Raw genomic sequence first — 11,784 nt, 5'->3', positions numbered from 1 at the left:
ATACTGCCGATGAATCATAGCATTTAAAATCCGTTACATGCTCTCTAGACATTACCTCTGTCTTTCCTCCTTCTTTTTGATTTCTAGGTGACGTGTGTGTGTGTGTGTGTGTGTGTGATTTAGTCAGGTCTACTGCTGGGGGTAGTGTTGGTGAATAAAATCATCAGTTTGTAGGAGAATACAACAAAACACAAGAAGTTTCAAGTAAATGGAAGTTCTATTCGAAAAGGACATGATGTTCACAATGCGGACGTAATAAAAGGAATAAACTCATAAATGAGAACTTTGAAAGCTTGATGCGTATTTACTTCCTGCCACAAAAAAAAGCATGCTTTGGTAAATCATATGTCATAGTCGTATGAGATGAAGCCAAATTATGAGATAAAATTGATGTATAATTGACTTTTTGTCATAATTGAAATGGAGTAATAAATATAGTTAAATTTCGAGTTGTCGGTTTCGACCGTCTCAGTTATGATTATGTTGAAATTTCTACTTTTTCTGAAATAATTTCCAGTTTTTAGATCATAATTAATACTTAGTATCTCATAATTTAGCATTTTTTCATAATTATGACTTTTTATCTAATGATTTATCAAAGCATGTTATTTTCTGCCTAACTTGTCCTAAAGATGTATACAGTATTAGTAAAGCCGGAAGAAAAATTATATATTTGTATATATATCATCGTTTATTCACCCCATGCAGTGCCAACCACTGATCTGCAATGACTGGATTCAGTCCACAGTGAAGTGTTTAAATTGAATTGAAGTGTTTGCGAGGCCATTTTTCTATTCCCTACCGACAGAGGGCTCCACAAGCACAAAGAGGACTCGCGCTGTGCAGCCTAAAGTTAATCAAAGGATGTGGTTTTAGATGGATTTTAGTCATTTATTTGCAAAATTGTTTTGTAGTGTCATCATCGGACGCTTTTAGATGGTCTGATTACTATTTAGTAGTAGTTGTAGGCTATTCGTACAGTTTTTTTGCCATATAACGAAGTGAATGATAACTGGAAGAGAGGGGGGGGGGGGGGACAGCATCTCATTTGGACATCATGAACAAACGTCATGATGTCCACATACTTACTTTTCAAAGTAAAAAATTACTTGTATTTCAATCTCACATCTGGGGGGTGGATAATCCAGTCAAAAAACAAAAAAAGGCAATTGCTATTGTCTAAACATTTGGTATTAACCAAACTAAACATTTTATTAATTTTTGTGACAGCATGGTGCAATAATTGGAAGGCTGCTGCTTTTATTATTGCTTGATACCAATTTTACAATTTCAATTTAATTTTATTCAGGTCAAAAGAAATCTCACCACTTTATAATATTTTAATGATAAGTAAAAAATACAATAAATATGTACTATAGTGCATATATTTAGCAAAAATACTAATTTATACTAATAGTAGATATATTATAAAATACTATTTTTTTTTCTAGCCAAATTAGCTATCCCAGATAGCACATGTATGTCTGCAAGATGTCTGTTAAAGATCACTTCATCTGGAAAGCACCTGCTGTTTACAAACATCTGATAGACATATTTAAGATGTCAGTTTAAGATACAGTCTAAATCATTTCATCTTAAAGACATCTTCTAAACGTCGTATATATGGAATAGTTTTACAATCTCTTTATGAATTTTTTGAAGCGTCAAAGTGGTGATTGTGTATCTGTCAATGAAGAAACAAAGTTTTTAGATTTCATCAAAAAAGATCTTCATTTGTGTTCTGAAAATGAACTAAAGTTGAACAAAATTGATGACAGATTTACTATCCCTTTAAAGTTTAGCCTTACTTAAACTGTAAGTTAATAATTAATGACATGTTTTTTTGGGATCTTCTTATGCTTGTTTGAGAATGAAGACAAACACCAGACGTGATTGTTTCCTGAGATGCTTCAACAAAGGCATCAAGACACTTGAAGAACAATAGCCTATGTGGTAAGTGTGTGTCAGCCTATTGTCTTCATGTTATAAAATTTCTTATGATATATTTACATTGATAGTTGAGTTATTTTTCTCATTGGCATCATAGTCTAGAATTAATAGGAAAAAAAATTCTGCCTGCTGCAAAATCTTGGAACACACTGGGACACAACTTAGTTTATCCTCCAGGACTCTGAAAATGGAGAGGCTGAGTCTCTCATTGCACAGACAACAATGGGCATCTATGTCATTCGAGAGGAGGGCTCTGCTCCTGAAGAAGAACCTTCAGATGTTGAAGGTCTGCAAAACCTGCCAAGTGTCACACTTGGATGTGTGATGCTTTTTGGACTAATTTATTTCTTGCTAGCTCCTCTTTTTGCTGCCTTTTGAGCTTATTTCTAATATAAAAATGTGAAATGAGGTGGTCTGGCCATTGCTATTTGTGTTGTACATTGTGATTGGGGAGGGGAAATGGTGATGAATAAGTAAATTACAAAATACATTAGTTTTATTTATAAAAATTACTTAAATGTGATCCATTTTAAGTAAATTAGGTTTATTACATAAGCCCGTTTCTTATTCATTTATGGATTTATTGAAAATTTTACATAAATCTAATTCTTACTCATTTCATTTATATAGGACTTTGAGTTTATTAATATGTTTACGTTAAAAAATGGATGGAAAATTTATATGCAATCAAATTACATAAATCTTAATTATTACGCCCTAAATATTTATTTATTTATTTGTTGCCCGTAATATTAATTGCATTACGAAAGGACAAGACAGAAAAAAGTATTAGTATCCTCAGATTCATCAACAGTTTTAACAAGCCTTAGGTCATTCAAAACTAAAAGTCGTCGAGATATTCTGTTTTAAATACTCCAGTCAGTAACAAGAATAGTAAATCAAGGTGGACAGGTAAAGTTTATATGCATGGGAACCAGTAGGGGTAAGGGGGAATGAAATGCAGGTCAATTAGCAAAAAGGGCATTAACAAAAGGAAATATGCAAGTTGGTATTATAGCAAAGCAGAGGCTAAAAGTGTGATATGAAAGAAAATAAATCAAAAGTGGCAAGAAAGGTGGGATAGAGAGGGGAAAGGGAGACACTTATATCAAATTCAAAGGGAAGTGTTGAGGCAAAAATTCTATAAACAGACAACACTGCATAAGAGACACTTCAGAGTCAAATTAATAAAGAAAGAAAGGTTTATTATTCTTGCAAGAACAAGGCTCAGTCGCTAACACAGATTGGTACACTGTGAAGAAGAGAGTGACGCCCAGAACACAGGCCGGAGTCTGTCTATATAGCTAGCTCTCCCAAGGTTATTCACAGCAGGCCAAGCCTCTCTGTAAAATTCCACAAGCAATAGTATTCAAATGCAAGGTTAGATTTACCGCTAACCCCCTCTATCCTCCCCAGTCTAAGATGACCTCTGAACCAGCCGGTTCTCTGGTCCCTCACTCCACTCTTGATAAAGGAAAGACAAATGACCTCCTTCACGGATAGCAAAACCATTAGACATTCCTCTGTTATTACATATAGGAGGTGAACAGACAATGACATAAGACCCAATAATCATATGTAATACATGTGAGATTAAAATTTCCCCAACAGAAGTTAAAGATACAAAGGTTGGAAGTGGAAATATGAGAGAAGAAATTGTGGTTAAGATTGGGACATTGTTTATTAAATAAAGGGAAACATAATACTGCTCTGTGTGGAGGATGCCAGGAAGAGGAGTCTGTAGAGCATTTTATTTTGAGATATAGCCTAGGTATGGAGCACAGAGAGAGGTGATGAGGAATAAGCTGAAGGAGATGGGAGTTCAGAATATCACATTAAAAGGGTTATTGAGCAGTGATAGGGTTCAGACTAGAATTCTTATGACGTTTTGAGAGAAACAGGGGTTTTTAATAGGATATAAAGAAATGTAGTATTTATGAGGATTAAAAGTATAATTATTATTGCTGTTGGAATTATTATAATAAGAATAATTATTATTATGATTATCATATTTGTTATTGTGCAGAATGAATAGGATGAGGACGTTTGTGTGTGGGTGTGTGAGGGCTCTGTTCCACACTCCGGAGCAGAAGGTGGCGGAAATGCACCAATAAGTTGGATGTTATGAAGAAGTCAGCAATAGGTGGCGCTAATGCGCTGTCTCTCCCAACAACAGCAAAACAAAACCAGAAAACGAACAAAACCATAGACAAACGCGAAGCAAATCTAAAAGGAAGTAAACACGGCGTGATAAACAGCACACTGGTGAGTATGACAAGAAAATGATATTTAATTAAACACCAAATACTGAAAAAAAATACTTATGCGCTATTTAGACGTTGCACTGGTGCTTGTTTTATCAAATAGACGGCACCACTGTTTGTTTATTCAAAACTTGTGCAGAAAGACATGTAGGCTAAGACACGTCGCAGTCATAAATATATTTTCCGATTACGACTCTACACGCACTATTAATATTCATTTACAAGACTAAGAATGCTATGTGAACAAAAAAAAAATGGTTCTTGGTTTGAAGTATTATTAACATTTACAAATTACAAGTTATTTTCACTGAAGACATAAAATCAGCTTATGAGGAAACTTAAAATGTCTAAATTACATAATAAGCACAATAAACTGACAAAAAATAATACTTTAGTAAATATCCACTGTATTTTTATGAAATTATGACTTGGCTATCAACCATGTTTACCTTATTTGACTTTTTATTTGTTATATTGTTTTAAAATAGGTGAAATTCAGGTAAATAAGGCTATGCAGTATATGTCTGCATTCTGCAATATTAGCCAATGTAGTCGAAAGCACATATTACAAAGTCAGTAATGTTGTGACTGAAGTAGGGCACACATTATCAAGTGATGATTACCAGTGACGTTAGATTATGCCAACATCCTGCCAAGCCTTTGCCAAAATCATCAGAAATATTAGATCCAGTCTTTTTTACCAGATATTTGTTTTCCCAAAAAATTGTTCACAATAGCCTATTAAGGAGTTGACAGAGGAAGCGGTGAAAAAGCATGAAGCAGGAAACAAAGTGGTGATGATTATTAAATTTTTTTAATATTCTTAGTGGCGTATGTTTCAATGCTCAGACTTTGTCTGATCTTCATCCCTACATAGTCTAGATTTCATTTATCCAGCAACAATGCGACAAGTGTTGTCATACCAAAGGAAAATCTGTGGAAATTTCCGGCTTCACAAACCTTGAAATGGATCTATAACTTGTAAAGACAAATATCCTTTAAAACCACACAATCATAAGACACTACTACAGCAAGGATAATATTAATATAATAAAAATAAATGATTCATTGATTATGATTAACAAGTATGAATTAAAAATGTATCAAAAACCAAGACAGATGTATGGTCACTGTTTTTAAGCTGCATACACTGTTTACTAAAATTCACTGTCCCATTTTGTTACTCATTACATTTCAGCAAAAACAAGCATAATATTGTGTAGTAGTTTGTTTTCAAATGTGGCTCGACTAACAACCTTTTTCGTTTCACTTGCAGTATTTCTGTGATAACATGGGGGTTCATGGACTTACGAGCTTTGTGGAAGGAAATCGTCAATTCTTCACAGATATGAGATTGCGAGACTGTCGCCTTGTGATTGATGGGTGTAGCTTGTATTTTCGATTGTATTTCAACTCTGGATTGGATCAAGCACGAGGTGGAGACTACGACATGTTCGCGGAGTTGGTTCGACAGTTTTTTGCAGCACTTTTTGAATGCAGTGTGCAGCCGTTCGTCGTGATAGATGGCGGAATGGACCAGACGGACAAGAAGTTCAAAACGCTGCAGGAACGAACCCAAAGCAAGATTCGAGAGGCTCACTCTCTTTCCAGAGGATCTCGTGGTTGCGTTCTCCCTCTGCTTGTCTGTGAAGTCTTCAAACAGGTCCTTGGCGAGCTTGGCGTGCCCTTAGTGCAGTGCATTTCCGAAGCTGATTTTGAGATAGCCTCTCTTGCCAAACACTGGGGATGTCCAGTTCTGACCAACGACAGTGACTTCTACATCTTCGACCTGATAGGTGGCTACCTACCATTTTCATTCTTCCAATGGAATAACGTTAGCGGTAAAGCCACAGAACGCTACATCCCCGCCCAGCGTTACACCGTGAACCGCTTCTGTTCGCATTTCAACCACATGAACAAGCATCTCCTCCCTCTATTTGCTGTCGTCACTGGGAATGACTACACACCTGGCAAAATAACCGAGATTTTTTTCAGCCGCGTGGAGCTTGAAAGAGTACCATCTGGTCGGAAGACCGGACATAGTTCCGGTCCTCGAATCGGGGGCTTTTTGCTCTGGCTGTCTCAGTTTACCAGCCCAGTAGATGCTCTGGAGGAAGTTCTGGAGATTCTGGGTGGACAACAGAAAGGAAACTTGCGTTCGCAGCTCTCTGCGGGAATGCAGGACTACCAGCTTCCTCATAATAGCGGTTTGGCTCAATACTTCTCAAGTCCTCAACCTGCACTTCCAAATGCCCAGGGGCTCCCAGCAGCATTGGTTTATCGACCAGAGTGGCTTTTAAGGATGGTTGCATCAGGTAAGCTCTCATCTTTTGTCTTGGATGTGCTTGTACTCCAGAAGGTTCTGCTGGTTGTGCAGGTGGAGAATAGTAACCTGCCTAGCAGTCATACAACCTCACTGAGTATCCGAAAGACCATCTACAGCCTGCTGCTTGAAAAGCCAAGACAGGGCTGTCAAACGCCACAGGCGGTCACCCAGAGAGGAAGAGGAAGGGGAAGAGGAGACCTAAACAGACAGGCTAAAGGAGGGCAACAGTGTGACACCCCATGCGTTGACGAGTATGACAGACATGAACTGATTCTAAAGAAAAACTCAGTGGAGGTTGACCGACCCAACTCTGTGTCACAGCTGAATCTTGCCACTATTGACAAGGTGAGAAACCTTTCCTGGATGTAAATGCACTTTAAAGTTTGTCTAAACGGTCCTCCAAATATCCAACCCCCAAATTGTTTTGGTTTTATTTTAGGCGTCTGCACAATTGAAGCTGCAGGTGTTGATGGGAACACTAGGTGTGATGGACCACATTTTACAGCCGTTACCCCCTCACCTCTGCCTTCCAGTGTGTGTGACTTATTTCTGGATGAATAACTGTAAACCAAAGCCCAGTCACCCTCTATTTCAGGCCATATTGCTGGGAATGGTGTATGGAGAACTCAGCTGGAGAAGGGCCCATCCTAATGGTGATCCCTTTTTTTACTCAACATCTGTCTCAGATTCTGATACTTTACTTGCTTAACTTGAGTTTTAAAGCTTTAATCACCTTGAGCCATATTGTTTTGCTCTCTCTATCTTGCAGACCCACTGTTTGGCAGCAAAGCTTCTGCTTCTGTATGTCAGCGATTATCTCAGCTGAGGGTCATTCCAGGACAAAGGAGGGGCCTAGATATAGGTGTAGCCCATTTGCTCAGCCAATGGCAGTCCTGCATGTGGGTGGCGATGGTCCTGAACCAGTTACTTTGTTTCCCACTACCTGAACCTCAATGCTCCTGGTATGGTATGGCCATAAAAATGATCCCACTGAAACATTTTGTAGTTCTCATCCTTGCTGTTTTGATTAAATCATCGTCTTCTTTATTCATCAGATTTACAGTAAAAAGAGTACAATATTGAGGTGAAAAATAAAGTTTTTTTTAATCATGATTTTATGTAACATAATTGTACATAATCACATATATACTATACATATATATATATACACACACACACTGTGTTCCAAATTATTATTCAAGTGACATATCAGTAGGATTTTAGTTTTTTTTAAAGAAAGTATTTGTTTGTTTTATTTCGTGTATCTTTTTAGATGACTAGTATCCGTCTCAGACCTGTTTGTTAAATAGTTTGGTAGGTCTACTTAAAATGGGTAAATGGAAACCCTACTTAAAACCTTACTTGTTTTCCTGTAGCTCAAACATGCGGTTGGTGCTTGCAACGCCAAAGTCACGGGTTCGATTCCCAGGGAAAGCAGGAACTGATAAGATGTAAAATGTGTACCTTGACAGACTGATCTCATGAAGTAGCGTGTGTATGCCACGCCAATTCGTATTTCCATTTTTGGCGCGCTAACGCATAAGACGCATAATCGCCTTTCAGCGTGTTTATGAACGCCGTTGACTTAACGTTATATAAATATATGACTTACCTCAACCCCGTCCCTAAACCTAACCGTCAATGGGGTTAATGGCATTTATGACTGGTGATTTGACCATGTGTACAGACCCGCGGAATGACGCGGACGTTAATGGTGTAGACAAACACGCGGATACACGCGGATAGCTCAAAATGCGTAGAGATAACACGCCACCTGACTCGAAAGTGGCGTGTATGTTTACGCAAAAGTCATGATGTCATGTTGACCTTGAAGTCACTTCGGATAAAAGCATCTGCCAAATGCATCAATGTAAAGAGGTTGTTGCACATTGTTTAGCAAGTCACAGTTTTCATGCAATATGGGGAGAAATAAAGATCTTTCTAAAAATAAAAGGCACGAAATTGTGCAGTGTTATGCAAAAGAAAAGAAAAGAAAACTGACTGGAGAATATCGAACTATCATAAGGTTTGTGCGTAATTTACAGCACAAGAGAACTTGGTCAGATAAAGGCTTATTAAGAAAAGTTCATGTCAAAAAATGTATTCTATTATAAGGACCGCTATAACAAAAGCCAACAGGTATTTGAAGCTGCTTGTGTCTTTGGAGTCTCAAGAATCTCTCCATGCCGGCTGGCAGTCGTGCGTAATGTTGCATTTCAGCCACCTCTAACCAAAGCTCACAAAGAGAAACGTTTTGTTCTGAAATCCTACTGATATGTCACTTGCATAATGATTTGGAACACATACATATATATTCACGCCAATGAGGCAACACATTATGACCACCTGCCCAATATGCTTGCCAAAACAGCGCTGTCTCGTGGACTCTACAAGATCTCTGAAAGATGTTGTGGTATGCGGCACCACAATGTTAGACGTCCTGTAGGTTGCGGGGTTGAGCCTTCATCGACACTTTTTAGTGTGTCACAACCTTCAGATTGGATTGAGATCTGATGAATTTGTAGGCTATGACAATACCTTGAACTCTTCATCATGTTCCTCAAACCATTCCTGAACAATGTGTGGCAGGGTGCATTATCCTGCTAAAAGAGGCTACTCCTACCAGGGAACATTGGCTTGATTGGGTGTACCTGGTCTGCATCAATGTTTAGGTAGGTGGCATGTGTCAAATTTACGCCCAAATGAATGGCCAGACCCAGGATATCCCAGCAGAACATTTCCCAGAGTGTCACGCTTCCCCTAGGTAAACGGAGCCGTCCAACGTGATGTAAAAGAAAATAGGACTCATTATAATAGGTTGTCAGGAACAGACAACCTTTTCCACTGGTCCAGCTCCAACACGTGTGTGCCTATTGAATGCATTTTTGACGGTGGACAGGGGTCATCATAGGCACTCTGATTGGTCTGTGGCTACGCAGCCCCATACGCAGTAGAGTGTGATGCACTTGTGTTGTGACACATTCCTCCTATATCCATCGTTAAGATTTTCTGTGACTTGTGCCACAGTAGACGTTCTGTTGGCTACCACACGAGATAGCCTTCTTTGGCTTCATATATCGATCACGATTGGGTGCCTAACATCCTGTCACATGTTACTGGATTGTCCCTTCTCAGTCCACAGTTGGCATATTCTCACCACTGCTGACCAGGACCAACCCACAAGCACTGCCGTTTCAAAGAGACTCGGACCCAGTTGCCTTCCCATAACAATTTGGCCCTTGTCAAAGTCGCTTAAGAACAGATTGTTTGCTTACCATCTAATCTATTCAAACCTTAATATGTGGGCAAGACTGTTCTTCATTTAACCTGTGACTGGTCATAACGTTTTAGCTCATCAATGTGAATATAATATGTATACTCATATAATATATGTAATATAAAGTAATAACAATACATTTATAGTATTTACCGTAACATTCCAATATTGCTTTTTTTTAGTAATGTTGGTAACACTTTACAATAAGGTTTCATTTGTTAACATTAGTTAACATGAACTAACAATAAAAAATAGCCTTCTAAACCATTCATTAATTTTAGTTCATGTTCGTTTCCAAATAATAAAAAAACATTTACTAATATTTTTTTTCAAAAAGTTGTATCAAATAACATTATTTAATGCGAAGTGTGTACACTTTGTTAATGTCAGTTAATCTAAAGTTAATAAATGCTGTAAAATATATTGCTCACTGTTAGTTAACGCATTAATCTATATTAATAAATGAGATCTTATTGAAAAGGGTTACATGAAAAGTATGTCATATCTTAAAACAAATCACATTGATTATATCACTACATGTACAGATGATTAGATTTACCCTAAAAATGTATTTTTGTAAGTTCTAAATGTATGGTATTATATTTCTCTCTCTCTTTCTCAAAGGGTTTTCAGTGGTACTCTGCTGCATGGGCTTGAGGCTGCCATAAGAGGGGGTCACCAGTGTGAGTCTCTGCTTGCAGGGGACTCTGTTGCTTGGCAGCTCTATTCCGTCCTGCTAGAGGCGTTGACAGGTCCTGCAGTATCAGCAGCAAGCAAGGGTAGAGGAGGGGGGCAAAGAGGGAGGAGCCATGGGGGGAGAGGACGGGGCAATGGAGGAGGAGGGAGGGGCCACAGAAGCAGAGGAAGCAGAGGAATGACGTCTTATGACAGTGCTTTGGACAACAGGTTTGCACTGTTGACCTTTGATGGCTGTCAGCAGTAGTGGTCTTGAAATGGAAGAGGAAAATGATAGATTAGATTTGGGAGAGAAGAAAAAACGATTTCAGAGATTGTCTATAACTACGATCTTAAGCGGCCTAACACCTTATTATTAATTCATGATGTGGAGGGTGTACCTCTTTTCAGATGAAAGTAGGTTTTACCAACCCATTTTTTTTTTTGTCATATGAAAATATTTTACTATGAGAGTTGTTTATGCACTAAGCTTACTTGCACTAAAACTATTTTGCAGCTATCGTAAAAATGATCTATTTAATGTAGCCTTTTATACTATTTAATTAAATGAACTTTTATGAAAAAAAAAAAGAGTCTGAATATTATCAAATGCCTCTTTTGGGACCAATGTTTTTGGTGCGCAACGGCTCTGTGTATGAATTATTTTATGGTGCTTTCTAGTGTAATTTGCTGATATCATTAATGTTTGTATTCAGAATATGGTCCCTCTCAATTATGTCATGCTTTACATATGGTTTACACAGGTTAATTGGAAAGTGTCATTTTGTTCCAGTGGATGCCAATTCTTACAAGAGACTTGCCTTAAGTTTCCTATCTTTTGGCAGAAGCAGACGTTTGAACCGTTTTTCATAAAATTGTGTTTCATAAATTGGTGGCTTTGCCTTGAGGTAACAACTTTAATGGGTTTCTTATAGTGAAAGTTTCATTTTTATTTCCAAGTACGTGTTTTTGAAAATTTCTGATTGCACTTAATCATGAAAAGGTGTGTTGAGCACTAGACAATGCAGAAGTTACTTAGTAACACAACTATAACAATACAATAGCTTACTACTCTTTACAAGCAAAAATAATCATTGAAATTTCTTGGCTTTCCCTATGATGTCAGATCTAGTTGATACATTTTTATCTAGAGATGTGTTAAATGTAACTAACTTCCTTGTCTTGGCTTTTTTAAGATTAGCAATTAAATGTAATATTGTTGTATACAAATAAAAATATGAATAATTTAAAAGTATTGTGTTCAAATGTGTTTGTAGAATTTTAATACATTG

At 37.6% G+C, this 11,784-nt stretch overlaps 1 protein-coding gene across 3 annotated transcripts; it reads left to right on the top strand.

Moving 5' to 3' along the window:
• The first annotated feature begins 4,094 nt into the window (after positions 1-4,094).
• aste1b (asteroid structure-specific endonuclease 1b) lies at positions 4,095-11,747 on the top strand. Of its 3 annotated transcripts, XM_039678892.2 has the most exons (6): positions 4,095-4,215; positions 5,491-6,885; positions 6,980-7,193; positions 7,310-7,502; positions 7,596-7,624; positions 10,442-10,570. In XM_039678892.2, coding segments are annotated over exons 2-5 (1,788 nt in total). In that variant the 5' UTR covers positions 4,095-4,215; positions 5,491-5,505; the 3' UTR covers positions 7,597-7,624; positions 10,442-10,570. The 3 variants fall into 3 exon arrangements, with proteins under 3 accessions (XP_039534826.2, XP_039534824.2, XP_039534825.2); XM_039678890.2 differs by lacking the exon at positions 7,596-7,624 and having other exon boundaries at positions 10,442-11,747; XM_039678891.2 differs by lacking the exon at positions 7,596-7,624 and having other exon boundaries at positions 7,310-7,507; positions 10,442-11,747.
• Positions 11,748-11,784: the final 37 nt, after the last annotated feature.

Source organism: Pimephales promelas, chromosome 18, assembly GCF_988280905.1.
Source record: "Pimephales promelas chromosome 18, fPimPro1.hap1.1, whole genome shotgun sequence".
Lineage (NCBI taxonomy): Eukaryota > Metazoa > Chordata > Actinopteri > Cypriniformes > Leuciscidae > Pimephales > Pimephales promelas.
Note: the sequence above shows the minus strand (reverse complement) of the source record. Positions and strands in the feature narration are given on the sequence as shown.